The 26399-nt window shown below is 45.8% G+C and overlaps 1 protein-coding gene across 1 annotated transcript in view; it reads left to right on the top strand.

Annotated features, from left to right (window-relative positions):
- The first annotated feature begins 15491 nt into the window (after positions 1 to 15491).
- PLOD1 (procollagen-lysine,2-oxoglutarate 5-dioxygenase 1) overlaps positions 15492 to 26399 on the top strand; it is a 71961-nt gene continuing 61053 nt past the window's right edge. Inside the window, exons 1-5 of the mRNA XM_073657237.1 lie at positions 15492 to 15672; positions 21193 to 21284; positions 22658 to 22770; positions 22870 to 23033; positions 23258 to 23370. Of these exons, the coding sequence (XP_073513338.1) occupies positions 15600 to 15672; positions 21193 to 21284; positions 22658 to 22770; positions 22870 to 23033; positions 23258 to 23370 (555 nt within the window). The 5' untranslated portion in view covers positions 15492 to 15599. The remainder of the gene's footprint in view (positions 15673 to 21192; positions 21285 to 22657; positions 22771 to 22869; positions 23034 to 23257; positions 23371 to 26399) is intronic.

Consider the following 26399-nt stretch of genomic DNA (forward strand, 5'->3'; position numbering starts at 1 on the left):
TCCACATCGCAGATGGGTGTGCAGGCTACAGTATGTGCCATTCAAACTTGCATTTGTGCATCTTGCAATAAATCACTTACGTTTGCTAACACATTGACTTAGCCTGAACGAACCTGCCATTTGCTAAATCCTTAATAATGTCTAATAATAAACTTCAATTTTTTGCACATGGTCCATAAGCAAATAAAATGTTATGATGTAGACGTATTTAAGAACAAACCTCCCTAGTGGGGTGAAACGCGCGTCGAGGTACCTGCACGTTTTCTTCCTCGTTCTCGACATACAGGCTCACCATGTCTCTTGGTATAGGCTCTCCATAACATACTATGTTTCTGTATTCAAGCGCTTCTATCTTTATATACCTGCATGTATGTTAGTGCATCTATTTATGTATACTGAGACTGATTTTCTATCTTATGTTTGCCTGGACATATTTTATATAATCTCTATGGGATTTATATGCCTTTTATAGGTTACACAATATTACGGATCCATGGGACGAAGACGGTCCTTTATGGTGTCTGTAACACTGTACACCTATTCCCGTAATGCTCATTCATCTAATATTCCCTCAGTGATTATTATGTTCACTAATGAGCAATCTTGGATTATAAATATATATTTAGTTTCCCTATTTCTTGGTATTTGAGCCTTTTAGGAGGACGTATCCAGGGGATGTTTGCTCCTCATTATAGGGACTCTTCATCCATTGGTTTCCAATCATTGACTTGCTGTCTTACCTTTCCTCGCCATTCTTTTTTTTTTTATTTTTGTAATTATTAGGGTATGTGCATACGGTCAGGAGCCGCCTGCGGCCCCGACACTGGGGAATAGCCGTGTGGCTTCCGCTCATTATGTAAATGAGCAGCGCCATTTTTTTTTTCACATGCGTACTTTCCTCATAGATGTTAGTCTATGGGGAAAGCAGGGCTGTGGAGTCGGAGTCGTGGAGTCGGTGCTCATTTTGGTGGAGTCGGAGTCAGTATTAAATGGACCAACTCTGACTCCTAAAATATATAATAAATTGGGTGCAGTAGATCAATGCAGTTTGTGGGGAATATTTTTAAAAAGACTCTCAAAAGACACTTCATGTTTCTTAAAATGGATGCCTGCACACGTCACAGAGTGAACTATTTTGCCGTCAATGTTCGATATGTTTGTGACAACAAAGAAATTGTTACCAAGACATTGGCAGTAAAAGATACTAAAGCTCATCACGCCAGCTGTAGCATCGGTGTCTCTGCCTCCTGCCAGGCAGAGACGCCGTCCCTCTCACCTCCTCTCTCTCCGCGCTCCCCGCTCTCTTTCTCAGCCTGCTGTCGGCGCGCGCAGTCGCCCGGGCACTGTGCTTAGGGCGCGCGCGCAACCACCCCCCTCTTAAAGGGGCCGCATGCGCCGTCCTAAGGAGTCCCCGGCCAATAGCCGAGGGTCCTCCCATATATAGGGCACCTCCTCCAAAATGGAGGTGCCCGAGCAAAGTTGTTGCACAGTTACTTATCTCTGCTTCAGCCCTCAGGTTCCGCTGCTAGCCTGACTCCTCGTCCTGCCTGCCAGCCTGTTATCTGCCCGTTACCTGCCGAGCCTGCCAGCCCGCGCACCTGGGAGCGCTCACCTGTTACCTGCCTGGCCTGTCAGCCCGCTCACCTCGGAGCACCCACATGTTACCTGCTGTGTCCATCAGCTCGCTCACCTGGGAGCACCCGTCTGTCACCTGCTAGCCTACCTGGAGGCTCCGCCGTCACTTGCTGTGACCACCTGCCTGGTAAACCTAGAGACTACTACTTGCTCTGCTGTCACGTACCGTGACCTCCTGTCAGCTAACCAGAGACTTCTGCCTGCTTGCTGTGTCCATCCGTCATACCGGTCAGTCCCAGCCATCTGACCCATGGGAGCCACCTGCTCTCTTACAAGGTCGTCCCCAGAGTAGCACCTGGTCCCTCTGCCCGGATGCTCCCTGGTCACGGAGTCGTTAGCCGCCGTACGACCAGGGTCGGTTCGGGTTGATACTTAGTCACGCCCCTCTGGGTCCCTCCTTGCACCTCGGCACAGAGGTTTCACAACCCGGACCCGTAACACCAGCCAGTTTATCCAGGTCTTTGTGGAAAAAGTTCTGCAAGATTACGAACTCAAAAAAGAACAGGTTCTAGCTATTGTAACGGACAATGCTTCAAATATAAGTACAATTAAACTGATGAATGAGAGTAATGTACAACAGCTAGAAGAAAATGTAGGATTCAGTATGTTTGAGATGGAAGGCCACAGCGCTGTTCATGTAACTGAGGAACAAACAGATATTACAACAGAAGGACAGCAAAATGATACTTTAGAAATAGATGATCTTGTTGAAGCTGCTTCACACCTCTTTCCTATTCATCACATGCGCTGCGTTGTGCACACGCTGCAGCCGGCAATGAGAGATAGTCTGCAAGAGGGACATGCTGGAAATCTGATTGGAAAAGTGAGGAAATTGGTTATTGCCGCCAGAACCCCTAAACTTGATTCCATCTTGAAGAGACATGCTGGGAAAGGGGCAATTGTCGATGAAGCCCCTCGGTGGGGCAGCACCTATTTAATGATTGAGCGATTGCTTGAACTCGTTTCTTATAGATATGGCGAACCCTCAGGTAACCCTAAATGAAGGTCAATGGACACAGGTGGCTGAATTGAAGGAATTGCTTAATCACCCATTTACCGTGACTAAAAAATTACAAGCTGAGGATTTAACTCCTGGTATTTTCATAAGGGAGTGGAAGAACTTGCTATTTTGCCTGTCCCAAAGAGGAGGTTTAATGGCAGATGGCATTTCTGCTTCAATGAAACGGAGAGAGACACAGCTATTGGAAAATAACATTTTTCTGGCAGCTGTTTTTGTGGACCCAAGTCATCGTATACTGCTTGATGATCAACAGCTTACTAAAGGAAAAGAAGCTCCGACTGAGGTAGCAGGTAGGATGAGTGGCCTACAGGAGGACTGCCAGGCGCAAGAGGACTTGGGTCCTGACAGTGCCACTGCTGCCATATCTCCATCCTCATCAGATGAGGAGTTTGACTTTGACAAGTATTTGGATGACATGGAGCAGGCAAAGCGTCGCCGCAAGGAAAAAGGTTTCACTCCGTCTCCTATAGCTGATTGACCATATTTCAGCAAAATGTTTCACTTGCTCTCAAAGAAATAGAAAAATTCAACCGTTCATCAAAACTGACTGTGCATGAGGCAATTCCTTTATACCCAGAAATTGCTAGAGATGTTGCCCATGTGGTTTCAGCTTTGCCTCCAACCCAAGTTAGTGTAGAGAGGTTGTTCTCTAGCCTTAAAATTATTAGGTCAGATTTGAGGTCCTCTATGAAGGAGGATCTGATGGAGGTGATACTATTTCTTAGAACAAATTCATAGACTGCACAAATGTTATTTAGTATGTTTTTGTTGAAAACTTTTTTTTGCCACTTACATAGTTTATTACATAGTGTTTATATATATATATGTGTATATACTGTACATACCAAAAGTTTGGACACACCTTCTCATTTAAAGATTTTTCTGTATTTTCATGACTTTGAAAATTGTACATTCACACTGAAGGCATCAAAACTATGAATTACCACATGTGGAATTATATACTTAACAAAAAAGTGTGAAACAACTGAAAATATGTCTTATATTCTAGGTTCTTCAAAGTAGCCACCTTTTGCTTTGATGACTGCTTTGCACACTCTTGGCATTCTCTTGATGAGCTTCAAGAGGTAGTCACCGGAAATGGTCTTCCAACAATCTTGAAGGAGTTCCCAGAGATGCTTAGCACTTGTTGGCCCTTTTGCCTTCACTCTGCGGTCCAGCTCACCACAAACCATCTCGATTGGGTTCAGGTCTGGTGACTGTGGAGGTCAGGTCATCTGGCGTAGCACCCCATCACTCTCCTTCTTGGTCAAATAGCCCTTACAGAGCATGGAGGTGTGTTTGGAGTCATTGTCCTGTTGAAAAATAAATGATGGTCCAACTAAACGCAAACCGGATGGAATAGCATGCCGCTGCAAGATGCTGTGGTAGCCATGCTGGTTCAGTATGCCTTCAATTTTGAATAAATCCCCAACAGTGTCACCAGCAAAGCACCCCCACACCATCACACCTCCTCCTCCATGCTTCACGGTGGGAACCAGGCATGTAGAGTCCATCCGTTCACCTTTTCTACGTCGCACAAAGACACGGTGGTTGGAACCAAAGATCTCAAATTTGGACTCATCAGACCAAAGCACAGATTTCCACTGGTCTAATCTCCATTCCTTGTGTTCTTTAGCCCAAACAAGTCTCTTCTGCTTGTTGCCTGTCCTTAGCAGTGGTTTCCTAGCAGCTATTTTACCATGAAGGCCTGCTGCACAAAGTCTCCTCTTAACAGTTGTTGTAGAGATGTGTCTGCTGCTAGAACTCTGTGTGGCATTGACCTGGTCTCTAATCTGAGCTGCTGTTAACCTGCGATTTCTGAGGCTGGTGACTCGGATAAACTTATCCTCAGAAGCAGAGGTGACTCTTGGTCTTCCTTTCCTGGGGCGGTCCTCATGTGAGCCAGTTTCTTTGTAGCGCTTGATGGTTTTTGCAACTGCACTTGGGGACACATTCAAAGTTTGCCCAATTTTTCGGACTGACTGACCTTCATTTTTTAAAGTAATGATGGCCACTCGTTTTTCTTTACTTAGCTGCTTTTTTCTTGCCATAATACAAATTCTAACAGTCTATTCAGTAGGACTATCAGCTGTGTATCCACCAGACTTCTGCACAACACAACTGATGGTCCCAACCCCATTTATAAGGCAAGAAATCCCACTTATTAAACCTGACAGGGCATACCTGTGAAGTGAAAACCATTTCCGGTGACTACCTCTTGAAGCTCATCAAGAGAATGCCAAGAGTGTGCAAAGCAGCCATCAAAGCAAAAGGTGGCTACTTTGAAGAACCTAGAATATAAGACATATTTTCAGTTGTTTCACACTTTTTTGTTAAGTATATAATTCCACATGTGTTAATTCATAGTTTTGATGCCGTCAGTGTGAATGTACAATTTTCAAAGTCATGAAAATACAGAAAAATCTTTAAATGAGAAGGTGTGTCCAAACTTTTGGTCTGTACTGTATATATACACACACAATATACAGTGCCTACAAGTAGTATTCAACCCCCTGCAGATTTAGCTGGTTTGATAAGATGCAAATAAGTTAGAGCCTTCAAACTGCAAACGAGAGTAGGTTTTATGAACAGAAGCATAAATCTTACAAACCAAAAAGTTATGTTGCTCAGTTGAATTTTATTAAATTTTAAACATAAAAGTGTGGGTCAATTATTATACAACCCCTATGTTTAATATTTTGTGGAATAACCCTTGTTTGCAATTACAGCTAATAATCGTCTTTTATAAGACCTGATCAGGCCGGCACAGGTCTGTGGAGTTATCTTGGCCCACTCCTCCATGCAGATCTTCTCCAAGTTATCTAGGTTCTTTGGGTGTCTCATGTGGACTTTATTCTTGAGCTCCTTCCACAAGTTTTCAATTGGGTTAAGGTCAGGAGACTGACTAGGCCACTCCAACACCTTGACTTTTTCCCTATTGAACCAGGCCTTGGTTTTCTTGGCTGTGTGCTTTGGGTCGTTGTCTTGTTGGAAGATGAAATTACGACCCATCTTAAGATCCTTGATGGAGGAGCGGAGGTTCTTGGCCAAAATCTCCAGGTAGGCCATGCTATCCATCTTCCCATGGATGCGGAACAGATGGCCAGGCCCCTTGGCAGAGAAACAGCCCCACAGCATGATGCTGCCACCACCATGCTTGACTGTAGGGATGGCATTCTTGGGGTCGTATGCAGTGCCATCCAGTCTCCAAACGTCACGTGTGTGGTTGGCACCAAAGATCTCGATCTTGGTCTCATCAGACCATAGAACCTTGAACCAGTCTGTCTCAGAGTCCTCCAAGTGTTCATGAGCAAACTGTAGACGAGCCTTGACATGACGCTTTGAAAGTAAAGGTACCTTACGGGCTCGTCTGGAACGGAGACCATTGCGGTGGAGTACGTTACTTATGGTATTGACTGAAACCAATGTCCCCACTGCCATGAGATCTTCCCGGAGCTCCTTCCTTGTTGTCCTTGGGTTAGCCTTGACTCTTCGGACAAGCCTGGCCTCGGCACGGGAGGACACTTTCAAAGGCTGTCCAGGCCGTGGAAGGCTAACAGTAGTTCCATAAGCCTTCCACTTACGGATGATGCTCCCAACAGTGGAGACAGGTAGGCCCAACTCCTTGGAAAGGGTTTTGTACCCTTGCCAGCCTTGTGACCCTCCACGATCTTGTCTCTGATGGCCTTGGAATGCTCCTTTGTCTTTCTCATGTTGACCATGTCTGAGTGCTGTTCACAAGTTTGGGGAGGGTCTTAAATAGTCAGAAAAGGCTGGCAAAAGAGATCTTTAATCCACACATGTGAAGCTCATTATTCTTGGTGCCTGAACTACTTCTTAATACTTTAGGGGGACCAAACAGAATTCTTGTGGTTTGAGGGGTTGAATAATAAATGACACTCTGAATTAACTTTTTACGTTTTAAAAAAACCAAAAACAAAAACAAAATTTGCTGCAGTGCATTTCCCACTTCCAGGCTGATCTACAGTACAAATGTCACAATGCCAAGTTAATTCTGCATGTGTCAACCAGCTAAATCTGCAGGGGGTTGAATACTACTTGTAGGCACTGTATATATATATATATATATATATAATCGATATTACATAGTGTATTTACAATTTATTACAGTTTTTTGTGTTCTAAAGTTGTATTCCAATAAATATATATTATATCTAAGTATCTTGATTATTCTGTTATAAAAATGATTAATTGTCTGATGTTCACATTGTACTACAATACATTTTTCACTTAAATATAAGCAATATATGTGGGAGTCGGAGTCGTGAAATCGGAGTCGGTGTAAGGGAAATTGAGGAGTCGGAGTCGCAGGTTTGGCTTACCAACTCCACAGCCCGGAGGGAAAGTCCACATGTGGACCCGCAAGAGAATTTGACATGCTGCGGATCTGAAAGACGCACCGCATGTCAGTTTCCGCGGGTGATCAGCAGGTGCACAGAGTCGCATAGTGGACATGGTGTCACGCAAGATGTAGCACAGACTAAGTGCAACACGAAGGTGTAACGGGTCTGGGAGGTGGAACCTCTGAGCAACTATACAAGGGGGCGGTCCTTGTAAGGAAGCGGGTGGCTCCCAGGGAAGACGGGCAGGTAGTCACGGCAAGTGACAGGGACAGTCTCTGGGTAGAAGGGCAGGTAGTCACGGCAAGTGACAGGGACAGTCTCTGGGTAGAAGGGCAGGTAGTCACAGCAAGTGACAGGGACAGTCTCTGGGTAGAAGGGCAGGTAGTCACAGCAAGTGACAGGGACAGTCTCTGGGTAGAAGGGCAGGTAGTCACGGCAAGTGACAGGGACAGTCTCTGGGTAGACTAGCAGACAGGTAGCAGGTGGACGCTCCCAGGTGAGCGGGCAAGAGTCTCTGGACGGGCAGGTGGTCACGGCAAGTGACGGCAGAGCCTCCAGGTAGGCTAGCAGGCAGGTAGCAGGTGAGCGCTCCCAGGTGAGCGGGCAAGAGTCTCTGGACAGGCAGGTGGTCACGGCAAGTGACGGCAGAGCCTCCAGGTAGGCTAGAAGGCAGGTAGCAGGTGAGCGCTCCCAGGTGAGCGGGCAAGAGTCTCTGGACAGGCAGGTGGTCACGGCAAGTGACGGCAGAGCCTCCAGGTAGGCTAGCAGGCAGGTAGCAGGTGAGCGCTCCCAGGTGAGCGGGCAAGAGTCTCTGGACAGGCAGGTGGTCACAGCAAGTGACGGCAGAGCCTCCAGGTAGGCTAGCAGGCAGGTAGCAGGTGAGCGCTCCCAGGTGAGCGGGCAAGAGTCTCTGGACTGGCAGGTGGTCACGGCAAGTGACGGCAGAGCCTCCAGGTAGGCTAGCAGGCAGGTAGCAGGTGAGCGGGCAGGAGTCACTGGACAGGCAGGTAGTCACAGCAAGTGACGGCAGAGCCTCCAGGTAGGCTAGCAGGCAGGTAGCAGGTGAGCGCTCCCAGGTGAGCGGGTAGGCTGGTCCATAAACAGACTGACAGGTGTCGGAAGGCAGACCGTCGGACCGCAGGCTTGCAAGCAGGTAAGCGGATATCAGGCAGGTATCAAGCAGGAATCAGGCAGGTGACTGGCAGGAATCTGGCAGGTGACTGGCAGGTAACAAGCAGGAATCTGGCAGGTGACTGGCAGGTAACTGGTAACGGGACCTGAGGGCTGAAGCAGAGTGAAGGCTTTGCAACAACATTGCTCGGGCACCTCCATTTTGGAGGAGGTGCCTTATATATGGAGAGATCCTCCGGCCATTGGCCGGGGACTCCTTAGGATGGCGCGCGCAGCCCCTTTAAGAGAGGGGGAGCGTGCGCGCGCCCTAAGCACAGTGGCCGGGAAGGAGCGTGCGCTGCCAGCAGAGCGGGAGGAAGACGCCGGGCACGGAGCGGAGAGGTGAGGGGAACAGCGTCCCTGCCTAGCAGGAGGCAGGGACGCCGATGCTACAGTACCCCCCCCTTTAGGCCGCCCCTTTTTTAGGCCAGACAGAAATTTATCAAGGATGAGCGGGGCATGGATGTTCTCCCGGGGCTCCCACGTTCTCTCCTCAGGACCAAACCCCTTCCAATCTACTAGAAAAAAGGTATTTCCTCTTACCCTTTTGGTGGCCAGAATGTTCTCTACCTCAAACTCGTTTTCAGCGGAAACCGGAGCAGGATGCGTACCTGTAGACTTGGAAAAAGAGTTAAGTACCACGGGTTTGAGGAGAGATACATGGAAGGAATTAGGGATCCGCAAGTTGGCCGGGAGTTTCAATTTATAGGCCACCGGGTTGATCTGTTTGATAACCTCCAGTGGGCCGATGAACCGAGGCCCTAACTTGTAGGAAGGAACCTTGAGCCGGACATACTTGGACGAGAGCCAGACTTTATCTCCAGGACGGAATTGTGGAGGATCCAGGCGTTTTTTGTCAGCGTGTTTTTTCATCCGCTCGGACGACTGAAGGAGTGCGGATCGGGTACTCTCCCAAATGGAGGAAAATTTGCTAACGAGAGATTCCGCAGCCGGATTGTCCACCAAGGTGGAGACGGGAAATGGGATCCGAGGATGCTGACCGAAGACTACAAAAAACGGGGATTTGGAGGAAGATTCGCTCTCGTGATTATTGTAAGAGAATTCGGCCCATGGTAGGAGATCCACCCAGTCTGAATGGTGGGCATTAACGAAGTGCCGGAGGTAACTGGTCAGGATCTGATTGATCCGCTCCACTTGACCATTGGACTGTGGGTGGTATGCAGAGGAGAAGTCCAGGGTGACGTCTAGCAGCTTACATGTGGCTCTCCAGAAGCGTGAGGTGAACTGAACCCCACGATCCGACACGATGTGGAGGGGCAGGCCATGAAGACGGAAGATGTGGCGGATAAAGTTTTTAGCCAGCTCGGGTGCAGACGGGAGGCCTGGCAGGGGAATGAAATGAGCCATTTTGGAAAAGCGGTCAGCGACCACCCAAATGACCGTACAACCGGCAGAGACAGGGAGATCTGTTATGAAGTCCATAGCTATATGCTGCCAGGGGGCAGCAGGTACTGGAAGAGGAAGGAGGCGACCGGCTGGCAGGTGTCTCGGAACCTTGTTGCGGGCGCTGGACACACAGGCAGAAACAAAGTCTATTACGTCCTTGTGCAGGGTAGGCCACCAGTAGTGCCGGGAAATAAGCTGGAGGGTCTTTTTCTGACCGGCGTGGCCAGCTAGCTTAGACGAGTGACCCCAGTGTAGGATCTTCTCCCGATCAGGTACCGTTACGAACGTCTTACCGGGAGGGAGACGATTTAGACTCACGGGGGCCACCTGCATTACTCTGGCGGGATCGATGATGTGTTTAGGTTCCTCCTCAAGATCAGACACCAGGAAGGATCGGGACAAGGCGTCAGCTTTGATGTTTTTGTCAGCCGGGCGAAAATGAAGAACAAAATCAAAGCGAGCAAAAAACAAGGACCACCGGGCTTGGCGCTGGTTAAGTCTCTGGGCACTCTGGAGGTAAGCCAAGTTCTTGTGGTCCGTGTAAATTATTACCGGGTGAAGAGCCCCCTCGAGCAGGTAACGCCACTCCTCCAATGCCAGCTTAATGGCCAATAACTCTCGGTCTCCTATAGAATAGTTGCGCTCAGAAGAGGAGAAGAGTTTGGAGAAGAAGCCGCAAGTTACCATTCTCCCGGAAGACGATTTTTGGGTAAGTACCGCTCCGGCTCCAGAGGAGGAGGCGTCAACTTCCAGGAAGAATTGCTTGTTGCCGTTCGGGCGATGCAGCACCGGGGCGGAAGAGAAAGCCTGTTTTAAGGAAAGAAAGGCTTCCTCTGCTTCGGGCGGCCATTCTCTGGGATTAGTGCCCTTACGGGTGAGCGCAGAGATTGGGGCAGTCCGGGAAGAGAAGTGCGGTATGAAGAGGCGGTAGTAGTTGGCGAAGCCCAGGAACCGCTGAATAGCCTTCAACCCCTCTGGTCGAGGCCACTTCTCGATGGCAGACAGTTTCTCAGGATCCATTCGTAGGCCGGTCTGAGAAATTATGTAGCCCAAAAACGGAAGCGAGGTCTGCTCAAAGAGGCACTTCTCATATTTAGCATAGAGGTGGTTCTGCCTGAGCCTGAGCAGAACCTGACGAACATCCCTCCGGTGAGTCTGGAGATCCGGAGAGAAGACCAAGATGTCGTCCAGGTACACCACTACGCAGGAGTAGAGAAGGTCCCGGAAGATGTCATTGACCAACTCTTGAAAGACGGCGGGAGCGTTACAGAGACCAAAGGGCATTACCAGATATTCATAGTGGCTGTCCCGGGTGTTGAATGCCGTCTTCCATTCATCCCCCTGACGGATACGGACCAGGTTATAGGCCCCACGGAGGTCCAGCTTGGGGAAGATTCTAGCCCCCCTCAGACGGTCAAATAATTCCGGAATGAGCGGAAGGGGGTATTTATTCTTCACCGTGATCTGGTTAAGGCCTCTATAGTCTATACAGGGACGGAGAGAGCCATCCTTCTTTTTAACGAAGAAGAAGCCTGCTCCCGCCGGGGAGGTAGATTTCCGGATAAATCCCCGGGCCAGATTCTCCTCAATATATTCAGACATAGACCGGGTCTCAGCAGCGGACAACGGGTAAATTCGCCCACGGGGAGGAGTAGTGCCGGGTAACAGGTTGATTGGGCAGTCGTATGGTCTATGAGGGGGTAATGTCTCTGCCTCCTTTTTATTAAAGACGTCCGCATAAGACCAATAAGGAATGGGAAGTCCAGGTAGATTAGCTGGGGTAGGAGAAGGACGGACAGGATGGATGGGAACTAAACAAGTCTCATGGCAGTCCTGTCCCTAGCGAAGGACTTCTCCGGTCTGCCAATCAAGCACGGGTGCATATCTCTGAAGCCAAGGTAGGCCTAGCAAGAGGGCGTGAGAGAGTCCAGGCAGAACATGGAAGCAGATGCTCTCAGAGTGCAGCATTCCCACCTGCAGAGTTATGGATTCGGTGATGAGTTGGATGGGATGTGGTAAGAGGCCCCCATCCACGGCAGCGACAGATAAAGGTACAGCCAGAGGTTTGGTGGGAATGCGGTATTTTTCTACCAGGGACTGAGAAATGAGATTCCCGGCAGCTCCAGAGTCAAGATGGGCTAGTTCAAAATAACGGTTCTCCCCGCAGATGATAGAGACCGACAGCAGCAGAGATGGAGAGGGTTTATTCTTGTCTAGGACGACCTCTCTGAGCGATCCTAGACACAGGCGTTTCCCGACCTCTCCAGGCAGGAACGGATCCGGTGCTCCTTACTGCCACAGTAGAAGCAGCTCCCCTCAGCTCTGCGTAACTCTAGACGGGTTTTGACCATCTTGGTCTGGTCGACCTGCATAGGCTCGGGTGAGTGCGCCGGAGGAGTAACGGAGGAAGTGACGGATCTCTGCAAGGCGTGGAAACCTCCTCTCACGGGTGACCTCTTTGGCGCGCTCCTGGAACCGGATGTCAATCCGGGTGGCAAGAGTTATTAAGTCGTCGAGAGTGGTAGGAATGTCCCGACCGGCGAGTTCATCTTTAATACGGCTGGACAGACCCTCCCAAAAGACAGACACCAGGGCGTCGTTATCCCAGGCCAGCTCCGAAGCAAGGGTACGGAACCGTATGGCATATTGGCCCACGGTGAGATTTCCTTGATGGAGGCGTAGCAGAGATGATGCAGATGAGGTCTTCCGTCCGGGTTCGTCGAAGACTTTCCGGAAAGCTGTGAGAAAGGCTGGCAGGTCGGACACCAGGGGGTCTCCTCTCTCCCATAGAGGATTTAGACAAGCCAGAGCCTCCCCCGTGAGGTGGGACATAATGAAGGCTACTTTGGCCCGGTCAGAGATAAACTGGTGGGACAGGAGTTCAAAGTGCAGGGTGCAGTGGTTTTTGAAGCCCCGGGCTTGAGCGGGATCGCCTCCGAAGCGAGGAGGTGCAGAAAGCCGGGGTCCGGGGCAGGATACCATGGTATTGGTGAGCAGCGGCGCTGCCGGGTTGCGAGTCATGACACTAGCAGTGGTTGCTGGTGGAGCAGTCAGAGTGTCCAGGCGAGAGTTAACTCCACGCAGGTGACTCAGGATGGACTCCTGTTGGGACCTCTGACGGGAAAGTTCATGACATAGGTCCGAGAGCGAGGGAGCTTGGGTGCCACCGGGTTCCATGGCCCAAGCAAACTGTAACGGGTCTGGGAGGCGGAACCTCTGAGCAACTATACAAGGGGGCGGTCCTTGTAAGGAAGCGGGTGGCTCCCAGGGAAGACGGGCAGGTAGTCACGGCAAGTGACAGGGACAGTCTCTGGGTAGAAGGGCAGGTAGTCACGGCAAGTGACAGGGACAGTCTCTGGGTAGAAGGGCAGGTAGTCACAGCAAGTGACAGGGACAGTCTCTGGGTAGAAGGGCAGGTAGTCACGGCAAGTGACAGGGACAGTCTCTGGGTAGACTAGCAGACAGGTAGCAGGTGGACGCTCCCAGGTGAGCGGGCAAGAGTCTCTGGACGGGCAGGTGGTTACTGCAAGTGACGGCAGAACCTCCAGGTAGGCTAGCAGGCAGGTAGCAGGTGAGCGCTCCCAGGTGATCGGGCAAGAGTCTCTGGACAGGCAGGTGGTCACGGCAAGTGACGGCAGAGCCTCCAGGTAGGCTAGCAGGCAGGTAGCAGGTGAGCGCTCCCAGGTGAGCGGGCAAAAGTCTCAGGACAGGCAGGTGGTCACAGCAAGTGACGGCAGAGCCTCCAGGTAGGCTAGCAGGCAGGTAGCAGGTGAGCGCTCCCAGGTGAGCGGGCAAGAGTCTCTGGACTGGCAGGTGGTCACGGCAAGTGATGGCAGAGCCTCCAGGTAGGCTAGCAGGCAGGTAGCAGGTGAGCGCTCCCAGGTGAGCGGGCAGGCTGGTCCATAGACAGACTGACAGGTGTCGGAAGGCAGACCGTCGGACCGCAGGCTTGCAAGCAGGTAAGCGGATATCAGGCAGGTATCAAGCAGGAATCAGGCAGGTGACTGGCAGGTAACAGGCAGGAATCTGGCAGGTGACTGGCAGGTAACAAGCAGGAATCTGGCAGGTGACTGGCAGGTAACTGGTAACGGGACCTGAGGGCTGAAGCAGAGTGAAGGCTTTGCAACAACATTGCTCGGGCACCTCCATTTTGGAGGAGGTGCCTTATCTATGGAGAGATCCTCCGGCCATTGGCCGGGGACTCCTTAGGACGGCGCGCGCAGCCCCTTTAAGAGAGGGGGAGCGCGCGCGCCCTAAGCACAGTGGCCGGGAAGGAGCGTGCGCTGCCAGCAGAGCGGGAGGAAGACGCCGGGCACGGAGCGGAGAGGTGAGGGGAACAGCGTCCCTGCCTAGCAGGAGGCAGGGACGCCGACGCTACAGAAGGGAAGGAGGAAAAGGGAGCTCAGACTCTAGGGAAAGGGGGGAGTGGAGACCTCCTAGGCTGACCTTATATCACCCTGTCTCCCCTAACGTCCCTATATTGGTTCCTCGCCCTGTCTTACCCTGGCGTTTGGCCCTGGGTAGGGAAGGGAGAGGATGAGCGCTAGTCCATCCCCACTGACAACTAAAGACAACGGGGAACAAACAAGGGAAGATAGCTTAGCTTTAGTTAACTTCAGAGAGATGAACACACTTCCTCTTAGCTCCAGAGAGGATGAAGTAATGCTCTTGCTCAAGCCTTCACAAGGGGTCATGTGAGTATCGCCGGCACTTCCTTCTAGCAAATAGCAGGTATTTACACACCCAGGACAGGGTGTTAATTAGCAAGAGGAAGGTAGCCGTTGGGTCCTAGAGAGACAGCTTCTAAGAAGGTGTCTGTAATGCCAAACGAAGAGATCTCCTGCAACCAACTGCAGGGTGACTGTCTGTCACTTCTGACTCATGGGATTTCTAGAAATTCCATCCACTATGATGTAACATCTGGCCGCTGCGGGTTTGACTCTGCATAACACGTAGCGTCAAACCTGCAGCGGCTCCTCACCGTGTGCATATACCCTTAAATAATAAATTGTATACATTGATAATTTTTGAGTGCCTCTCTTTCTTTTATTTTCCTATTGGGCATATTTCTAATTAGTGTTATTTGTCCTTTTGGAATAATTAGTTTTAGTTCTAGATTCATGAACATTTGCATATGTGACCGTATGATTACTATAAATGACATTTTACAACTAACCATAATAATAATAAAAAAAATACATAGCGTATACACACAAGAGATAAAAGTTAGAAAAAATGAAGGAAGTCATGGATTAATATTCCAAATAACAAAAAGAAAAGTAAATATTGACATAAATAGGAGTAATAATAAATGTGATAATAAATGAATATCCTCTATAATGGGCCATCATTCTCGTGTGTAGGTGGTGGTGCTTGCAGTGGTGGGCTGTGGAGGGGGCTCTGCACACTTCTCACGTGCTGCACGTAGTCCTTGTAACATCTGGGCAGGGACAAGCAGGGACTGGCAGGAAGTGGCTCATCTGTCCCTGCATACAGACGTGGCTGCTGCTTTTGCTTTGTGCTTTGCACTCCTCATTCTCTATCTAGGTAACACTGTGAGCTGCATTCTGCACTGCAGAGCTGTCACTCATCCCCTCCCCCCCTTCCTGCACAGAAGCTTTAGTTATTACTGTCCTGGCTCTGCAGCCTCTGGCCAGGTGTCTGGAAAACTCTAGCATCCTATGAAGCCAGTTCCTTTTCCTAGGTTTGGATCCTTCTGCAATTCTCCAGATGACAATTTAAACAGGAGGTAAAAAAATTCTTCTAATTTTCCAGAATCTTTCTATTAACCCTGTAACTCGCAGTAGTGGGAGCGAAAAAGTTTCCAAAGTTTTCCTAGTCATGACTTGTGGGCGGGGCTTTCTGAACTTTTTTTGGGCCAATCAGCTGAGAGTGTGTCCCTGAGCGACGTCAGCAGAGGGCGTGGTCATTGCGTGGCAGAGTGCTGGGGGGAGGCAGGGGGTCCCTGGGATTCTAGTGGAAGCTGCTGTGGACGGTGCGACATGTTCCTGGGGCTCCTGAGCTCGGTGCTCCTCAGCTGTGTGGCCCTGGGGGCCCTTGGCTCCAGCCCAGGGGGTGAGTTATGGTATTTGGCCATTGCTGGTAGGAATCTGTATATTTAGTATCCCTGGTGTCACATGTGTAGCCCCCTGTGTATTAGACACATGTGACAGGGGGGTCTCTTCTATCACACAACCATGTGTGGTGGGCATCAGAGGACTCTGCACAGCACTTTGTCTTCCTTCTCTTACTTTGTTCTCACAATGTCACATACAGAAGAGGTTACATTGGCGCCATCCTGGATACAAATAGTTAAACATTGCTCTTCCCTAAATACACTGGGGGACATTCATCTCATGGGCAGGAATTCTGGAATGCTGGGATTTGCAGTTCTGTCTGTTATATATTGGATTCCGAATAGCAGCTGCTGCTGCAGAACCTCTTGGTTTCCAGTTGTAAGATACTCTGCATGAGGATGATATTAAATGCCTGGTTTCCAGGGAGTCAATCTATAACGGTGGGATAATCCCGGACCAGTTATTTCTATAGGTAACCTGAGCGTGGTACTAATATGGGGGGCGTCAGACAGACTCTGTGCGGCTCTCACTCCCACCTCTATGTTTTTGTGATTAGCATTATTAAAGGATGGAACTAACAGATCCCAGGTAGGACCGCGGCCAGGGATAGTCCTATAGTGAACCATAGACGTATCATCGGCCCTGCGGTGCTCCACAGGTTCTGGGTCTGTACCTGACACATGTTAAAGGGGCGCACCTCGGCAGCTTCATACTATCCCAGATGCAGACCCTGAGATCTCTTGGATGATGGATGATTGTTTGATTTGGACACATTTATATGGACATGTGCATTCACTGATTTCGATAGATGCAGAAGCATTGTGGCCCACCAGGATAGATCTCAGGGGCCACAACAACACTTGAGAATTCAGGGAGGTTGTCAGTAAATTGTGACTGTAAATTAATGTTCACATTTTATTCGGTTTGGTTCATACATCAGGAAAAACTCCCGGCAGAGTCACCGGAGTCATCCATAGGTCTCCATTTACACTACAGGTGCCAAAACAGCGTTGGGACAGTTTTTTTGGGGGGGTACGAAATCACTTAAAACATTACAATCTAAGGCCTCATTCACATGTCCGTGAAAAATTAGTACCGGTGTCATCAGTGTTTTGGATCAGTGTGTCTGTTTTTAACCATCAGTATTTTTCACGGATGGATAAAGAAATGACAAAACTTCTCCTATCCATTGCACATGGATTGTACATCGATGCCTTCCGTCTGCTGGATGTGTTTTACCCAGACCCATAGATAAGTATCAGCCCCTTTTATTCGTGATACCGGAAAAAAAAAATAGGACATTTGAGTAACACCATAGATTATAATGAGTACGTGTTGTAACACAAGTACAAGTACAAAGTGTTTACAAATATCACAGCTTGTAAACACTTTGTAGCCAGACAAGAGTCTCAGTTCTTGTTTGAGGCATTTTCATCCATCTTCCTTGGACATAGTGCAGAACATATACATTGTTTTTATTACAGTCTATTGGTAACATATCCTGCTATGTGTCAATACAGTGGGATACATCACAGGCGTCCATCAGAGATATATATCTGGAGATCTTGGAATATGATGTGAACAGGGTCTAATGTATACATAGGACTCCATGCACTTTGACTGAGGTTGAGGGTTGTTTGGCCTCCATCAGGGTGGTCGATATCAGTGCAAATTATATATAATATAATATATTTTTTCTTTTACACTAAGATCCTATAGGCAAAGTCCACATTATATGCCTTTGCAATGATTCACTGATTTGGTCAATGAAACGCTCAGACATCGCAGAATATCTGCAGACTCTATTTCCTGAATATAAATGCTGCCAGTGCCAAAGAGGACAAGTGCATATAACAATAGAAGAGTTAATAATAATAATAATAATAATAATAATAAAAAAAATCACTCAATAGACTGAATATATGAACATTAAGTTGGTTTACAGTTTTTCAAATATTTTTTAAGCAATTTTTCAGGCTTTTTTTTTTTTTTTTTTTAAAGTACACCTGCTCCAAAAACTCAATGTGCAGATAGTCCAAGTCCCTGGGGTGAACAGGTAGTGATGGCAAAATCATGTGGGAAATGTTGTATTGCATGGCGCTCATTTACAGAAATAGATAATATTGGGGCCTCCTAATACCCATTTAATAACCAGAGAACATTGCAAAGGAATAAGTCCTCTATGGTGGACAGATGCTTCGGCATCCATCCTGACAGTGGTCACCATTGGGCTCAAACCTCCTGAGCGTCTGCGCCTGAACCGAACCTTATTTCTATTACAAGCAAAACTGATTTCAGTAATAGGGGAAAGTGGGTAAAAGTCATTTTTGAAAAAAAAAGCCCACTCACAGCACATGCACATGCTGTGGCATGTAAAAGTTTGGGCACCCTGCATGGTTAGTACTTAGTTGCGCCCCCTTTTGCAAGTATCACAGCTTGTAAACACTTTGTAGCCAGACAAGAGTCTCAGTTCTTGTTTGAGGCATTTTCATCCATCTTCCTTGGACAATTCTTCCAGTTCTGTGAGATTCCTGGGGCGTCTTGCATCCTCTGCTATCTTGAGTTTTGGCCACAGATTTTCAATGATGTTCAGATCAGGGGACTGTGAGGGCCATTGTGAAACCTTCAGCTTGCACCTTTTGAGGTTGTCTATTGTGGATTGTGAAGTGTGTTTAGGATTATTATCCATTTGTAGAAGCCATCTTCTTTTCAACTCCTACTATTTTACAGATGGTGTTATGTTTGCATCAAGAATTTGTTGAAATTTCATTGAATCCATTCTTCCCTCTACCAGTGAAATGTTCCCCGTGCCATTGGCTGCAACACAACCCAAAAGCATGATTGATCCACCCCCATGCTTAATGGTTGGCGGGATGTTCTTTTCTTGAATTTCTGTGCCCTTTTTTCTCCACTCATACCTGTGATCATTGTGGCCAAAGCTTTCTATTTTAACCTCATCGGCCCACAGGACTTGTTTCTATTTGCATCACCTGGTCTTTCCTAACGATGATAGTGAACAAGCCATAATCCTAACAGGTTAATTAAAATCTGAAAATCTTGGGCAAAGTTATCTGAGCACACAAATCTCCAAGGGTGCCCAAACTTTTGCATGTCACTGTAGCTTTATAAGGCAACATCTTGCAGACGGGTGCAGCTAAATCATCTTCCTCCAGGGAGGTTGAGGTATTGTATAAGATACACAGGTCATTTTCGGAGGAGGATTTTTTCGACTGGGTGTAGAATGTGATGAATAGAATGGAGCCATTCATTCCCCATCACTGCAGGAAGCGCCGGCTCTGGGCAGCCCACCGATAACAGCAAAATCTGCTCACAGCTGTAACCTCACACTTTAAAGGGCGCAGCCGGCCATAAATACCTTCCTTGTCCTACACTAGACTTATAAAAAAAAAAAATCCAATAATCCTCGGCTGGGACAAAGTTTTATTATAGATGTACAGCAGCGATGGAGGGGAGAGATACTTTGTTCAGTGACCATTTACGGATTCAAGTTGTGTCACTAAAGAGAAAGAGACTAAATGTCGGTGACAAGATGACTTTTCTGTAATGACGTAGGACTGGGCTGACTCTGTATTTCCAATTTGGCAAAGACAATGTACTTATAGTGGTGTGAAAGTCTTTGCCCCCTTCTTGATTTCTTATTCTTTTACATGTTTGTCACACTTAAATATTTCAGGTCACAAAACAAATTTAAATATTAAACAAAGATAACACAAGTAAACACAAAATGCAGTTTTTAAATGAAGGTATTTATTATTAAGGGAAAAAGAAATCCAAACCTACAGGGCCCTGTGTGAAAAAGTGATTGCCCCACCCCCACCTTAAAACATAAATTAACTGTGGTTTGGAAAGCTGAGTTCAATTTCCCTAGCCACACATAGGCCTTATTACTGCCACACTTATTCTCAATCAATAAAACACTTAAATAGGACCCGCCTGACAAAGTGAAGTAGACCAAAAGATCCTCAAAAGCTAGAAATCATGCTGTGATCCAAAGAAATTCAGGAAAAAATTAGAAACAAAGCAATTGAGATCTATAAGTCTGGAAAAGGTTAAAAGCCATTTCTAAAGATTTGGGACTCCAGTGAACAGTAAGAGCCATTATGTCACGCCAGGTATGGTAAGGACTTAGTGCTACACAGAGGGAAAGGGAGCCCAGACTCTAGGGAAAGGGGGAAGTGGAGACCTCCTAGTCTGGTCTAGTGCCACCCTTTCTCAACTACCGTCCCTATATTGGCTCCTCGTCAATCGCCACACTCGTGCCTCGCCCTGACTTTCCCTAAGGCTAGGGAAGGGAGGCGATGAGCACTAGTCGATCTCCACTAAACTCTGTAGACAACAAGGGTAGACAAACAGGGGGAGAATGCTTAGCTTTAGACGAACTCCAGACAAATGCGCACTTGACCTCAAGCTCCAGAGAAGACGAAGTACCGCTCTTGCTAAATCCTCACAAGTAGTAATGAATATCGCCGGCACCTCCCTTTGTACACAGCAGGTATTTATTCACCCAGGCCAGGGAGATAATTAGCCAGAGGAGGCAGCCGCTATGTCATAGAGACAGCCTCTCATCTAAGAAGATGTCTGTAATGCCAAACGTAGAGATCTCCTGCAACCAACTGCAGGGCGACTGTCTGTCACCTCTGACAAACCCGTGACACATTATCCACAAACGGCGAAAACATGTATATAAAATAATGCAGACCTTAATTTCAAATCTTCTCTTTGTCAAATGTTTTAGATCACAAAAGAAATGTAAATATATTAAAGTGTGACCAACATGCAAAAGAATAAGAAATCAGGAAAGGGGCAAACACTTTTACACACCACTGTACATGGTGACTTCTTTTCTGGCGACGGATGGAGAATAGGCATCCCCATTCTTGAGCTACGTGGGGGTCCCAGCACTGAACCCCCAACCCCCCCCCCTATCATCATCGTCATTCATGTTGATAAGGCATTTAATTTTTAGCCCTCACTGGAAAATTGGTCCCCACGTGTTGCAAGAAGGGTTATCATCTTAGCAATTTCTTACTTATCCAGAGGATAGGGGATAACTTACTGATTACTGTGGGTATCACCGTTGGGACCCCCACTGATCCTGAGTATGGGGGCTCCTCTTTGAATGTAGTAACGGCCATTCTTGTGCACCATCGCTTGGTTTATTGTCTCTGGGACAACCGGAGACGGCCATGAATTGAGTGGCATCATGAATGCAAAGACATCGCTCCATTCAAATAAGGAGCCCCCTTTTAGGGATTGGTGGGGTCTCGGGCAGAAAGTTATCAGCTGTCTTGCAGATGAGTGATAACTAAGATGGCAATGACACTTTTACACTTCTTTTGTGTGACCTCAATGTTTCCTTACGAGAAAAAAAGTATCTATTTCCGTCAGTCCCGGTCGTGTAGGGACAGCAGTGATTTTAGCAGACCCTACATTCTGGGGTCTTATCTTCGTGGATGATGACTACTTTCCCCTCATTTATCCTTCTCTTGTCTTCCAGACAATCTTTTGGTCTTAACTGTGGCCACAGAAGAGACAGACGGCTTCAGAAGATTCCAGAGATCGGCGCAGTGCTTCAACTACAAAGTGAAGGTGTGTGAACAACGGCTTCTGACCCTCAGGGCATCTTGAGGAGGAATTCCAAGACTGACAGAGGAAATACTTCAAGACTGACAAAAACAAACAGCAAAAAATATGTAGCCCAAAGTAGCAATGAACAAAGACAAAGGAAAAAATGTACTAATTTTTGTTCTGTGGATGAACTCGTTCTGGACATTAAAGGGGCGCAAAGTTTTGTTTAAATAAAATATGGTGACGATATCTGCAGATTTTACCCTTCCTGCCCAACAGTTTGTAAGATCTCTGCTTGCTTCAAGCATTTGGAAAGATTATAGAGCTGAATCCTAAGAGTATGTACAGCGGAATACACTGAATTTTTGAAGCAGATGAGGATTCAGAACACTGGCGGCGTTTTCCTTTTTTTTTTGTCGCCTTTTTTGTTGTCATTTTTGCTTTTTTTTTAACTGGATATAGAATTTAGTCATCGGAAGTCGCCTAAAGAATAGTCAAGTCCCTTTGTTTAGATGCTTCAAGACTTTTGAAGCCTGAAGCAGTTTGTACAAGCTGATAAAAATGTAACATATGCACAGCAAGCCATTTTGACATTGCAGTGCATATGCTTAGATATTTTTACATGCTTTTTCAGGGAGAATGTGCCTGAAAAAGACACCGCATGCACATATACCTTAAGGCTATGTTCACACTTTGTGTTTATGCTGCTTTTTTTTTTTGCTTTTTTATGCAAATTTTAAGCTGCGTTTTACAGCAAAACCTATGAGATTTCAGAACATTGGTTTTTGTTGCAGAAAACTGCTGCATTTTTGCAAACTGCACCATGTCACTTCGTTCGGCGTTTTTTGCAGTGTTTTTTTTCACCCACAGAAAGCAATGAGTAAGTGCAAAAACACATCAAAAATTGCAGGTATCAGGATTTGCTGTGTTTTTGGTGCAAAAACCTAAGGAGGTTGCATCATGTTTTTTTTGGGGGGGGGGGTGGGCACTAAACTTTATCAGCATGCACAAGAGATAATAAAAACGCAGCAAAGAAAAGTAGGAAAAATGCAGCAAAAAAACGCAGCAAAACCTGGTTTTGTAAGCATCTTCTTTACTGCCAAGAGAGCAGGTTTTGCCTGCAGATAAAAAAACACAACAAAAACGCAAGGTGTGAACGTAGCCTTGTACAGTGTGTATGCTACGAGCTGTAAGGATTCAGCAAATGGCAATATCAATAATATTCTTCAATGCGATGCTTTACCTGTGGAGATGTCGCGCTTGGTGAGATATTCCACAGAAATGACCTCTGATGCTGGGGGTCCCAGTAACTCTTAACCTAATCACAATAGTGCACTACTTTAGAAAAGAAAAGTTTAAGGATCTTTAATTCTCCGTTCCTAATTTGACTGCAGGTGCTGGGTCATGGAGAAGAATGGCACGGGGATGGCCAGAAAGTCCGACTCCTGAAAACCGCTTTGGAGGAGCATGCAGATAATGAAGACCTCGTCATCCTCTTCACTGAAAGGTATGAGCAAAAGAGAGACCCCCAGCCCCATGTTGATATATGAGGTATATGGTGTCACAGATTCTCGCTTTTTCTTACATTACTTTTATAATTTCACAGTTATGACACCGTCTTGGCCTCAAGTCCGGCCGAGCTCCTCAAGAAGTTCAAGCAGAATAAAAGTAAAGTGGTTTTCTCAGCAGAAGCAATAGCTTATCCTGAGCGGCGTCTGGAGCCCAAGTACCCATCTGTGCGAGAGGGCAAGCGCTTCCTAGGCTCCGCAGGTATACGCTCATTAATTGTCCTAATTACACATGAACCGGGACCCCCCACTATTCACTAAGGAGCCATTGTTCTCTGCGGGGGGCTTTAACCTCGATCTGTGCCGCTCTGAGGTTTTCTTCACTTGGAATCCGGAGCTCAAGGAACAATCGCCACTTGTTTCAGTTCCTTTTCAGGGGAAGTTTTATGTCATTTGTTCTGATTATTCCCTTCCACCTGCTTCCAGCTTTCATAGGTTATGCTTCATATCTGCATAAACTGGTGGCGGACTGGGACGGGGCGGATGATGTCAGTGATCAACTGTTTTACACCAAGATCTTTTTAGACCCAGTGAAAAGGGTAAGTGACAACAAGAAGTATTGTAGAACGTGATCCAGCAGCAATGAATGGGTCAATCCTGTCATTAACAAATTATCTATACATGAAATGAAAACTACTCGGAAGGCAGGCAATATCCCTAAGGTGCTATAGTGGTTGTAAGGCGCAGTGCAGACAGGGTTTTCAATGCTCTTTTCCTTTTGGACATATGAATATCTGCTAAGTTCCCCTGATGAAGCTTTGCTGGAGAAACGTGTCGGGAAGCACAGAGGGACAGCCAGGGATAGCTATGCCCTTGTCAGGGGGGACGCCATGGGGACAAACCATGGATAGTGCATAGGACCCCCTAGGATTATCCCTTGCCTTCCGAAGGGAAGGGGGTTCTTTGACACAGCCTGGGACACTATATAACTACTATAATACTGCCCCCTATGTACAAAAATATATCTACTATAATACTGCCCCCAATGTACAAGAATATAACTACTCTAATACTGCTCCTATGTACAAGAATATAACTACTATAATACTGCCCCTATGTACAAGAATATAACTACTATAATATTGCTCCCTATGTACAAGAATATAACTACTATAATACTGCCCCCTATGTACAAGAATATAACTACTATAATACTGCCCCTATGTACAAGAATGTAACTACTATAATACTGCTCCTATGTACAAGAATATAACTACTATAATACTGCCCCCTATGTACAAGAATATAACTACTATAATACTGCTCCTATGTACAAGAATATAACTACTATAATACTGCCCCTATGTACAAGAATATAACTACTATAATACTGCTCCCTATGTACAGGAATATATCTACTATAATACTGCCCCCTATGTACAGGAATATATCTACTATAATACTGCCCCTATGTATAAGAATATAACTACTATAATACTGCCCCCTATGTACAAGAATATAACTACTATAATACTGCCCCTATGTACAAGAATATAACTACTATAATACTGCCCCTATGTACAAGAATATAACTACTATAATACTGCCCCTATGTATAAGAATATAACTACTATAATACTGCCCCCTATGTACAAGAATATAACTACTATAATACTGCCCCTATGTACAAGAATATAACTACTATAATACTGCCCCTATGTATAAGAATATAACTACTATAATACTGCCCCCTACGTACAAGAATATAACTACTATAATACTGCCCCTATGTACAAGAATATAACTACTATAATACTGCTCCTATGTACAAGAATATAACTACTACAATACTGCCCCCTATGTACAAGAAAATAACTACTATAATACTGCCCCTATGTACAAGAATATAACCACTATAATACTGCTCCCTATGTACAGGAATATATCTACTATAATACTGCCCCCTATGTACAAGAATATAACTACTATAATACTGCCCCTATGTACAAGAATATAACTACTATAATACTGCCCCTATGTATAAGAATATAACTACTATAATACTGCCCCCTATGTACAAGAATATAACTACTATAATACTGCCCCTATGTACAAGAATATAACTACTATAATACTGCCCCTATGTACAAGAATATAACTACTATAATACTGCTCATATGTACAAGAATATAACTACTACAATACTGCCCCCTATGTACAAGAAAATAACTACTATAATACTGCCCCTATGTACAAGAATATAACCACTATAATACTGCTCCCTATGTACAGGAATATATCTACTATAATACTGCCCCCTATGTACAAGAATATAACTACTATAATACTGCCCCCTATGTACAAGAATATAACTACTATAATACTGCCCCCATGTACAAGAATATATCTACTATAATACTGCCCCCTATGTACAAGAATATATCTACTATAATACTGCCCCCTATGTACAAGAATATAACTACTATAATACTGCCCCTATGTACAAGAAAATAACTACTATAATACTGCCCCTATGTACAAGAATATAACCACTATAATACTGCTCCCTATGTACAGGAATATATCTACTATAATACTGCCCCCTATGTACAAGAATATAACTACTATAATACTGCCCCCTATGTACAAGAATATAACTACTATAATACTGCTCCCTATGTACAAGAATATAACTACTATAATATTGCTCCCTATGTACAAGAATATAACTACTATAATACTGCCCCCTATGTACAAGAATATAACTACTATAATACTGCCCCTATGTACAAGAATATAACTACTATAAAACTGCTCCTATGTACAAGAATATAACTACTATAATACTGCCCCCTATGTACAAGAATATAACTACTATAATACTACTTCTATGGACAAGAATATAACTACTATAATACTGCCCCCTATGTACAAGAATATAACAACTATAATACTGCCCCCTATGTACAAGAATATAACTACTATAATACTGCCCTCTATGTACAAGAATATAACTACTATAATACTGCCCTCTATGTACAAGAATATAACTACTATAATACTGCCCTCTATGTACAAGAATATAACTACTATAATACTGCCCCTATGTACAAGAATATAACTACTATAATACTGCCCCCTATGTACAAGAATATAACTACTATAATACTGCTCCGATGTACAAGAATATAACCACTATAATACTGCTCCTATGTACAAGAATATAACTACTATAATACTGCCTCCTATGTACAAGAATATAACTACTATAATACTGCCCCTATGTACAAGAATATAACTACTATAATATTGCTCCTATGTACTAGAATATAACTACTATAATACTGCCCCCTATGTACAAGAATATAACTACTATAATACTGCCCCTATGTACAAGAATATAACTACTATAATACTGCCCCCTATGTACAAGAATATAATTACTATAATACTGCCCACTATGTACAAGAATATAACTACTATAATACTGCCCCTATGTACAAGAATATAACTACTATAATACTGCTCCCTATATACAAGAATATAGCTACTATAATACTGCCCCTATGTACAAGAATATAACTACTATAATACTGCTCCTATGTACAAGAATATAACACCTATAATA

This window comes from Phyllobates terribilis, unplaced genomic scaffold (genome assembly GCF_046119375.1).
Source record: "Phyllobates terribilis strain yellow unplaced genomic scaffold, ASM4611937v1 Scaffold_12__6_contigs__length_324123572, whole genome shotgun sequence".
Classification (NCBI taxonomy): Eukaryota; Metazoa; Chordata; class Amphibia; order Anura; family Dendrobatidae; genus Phyllobates; species Phyllobates terribilis.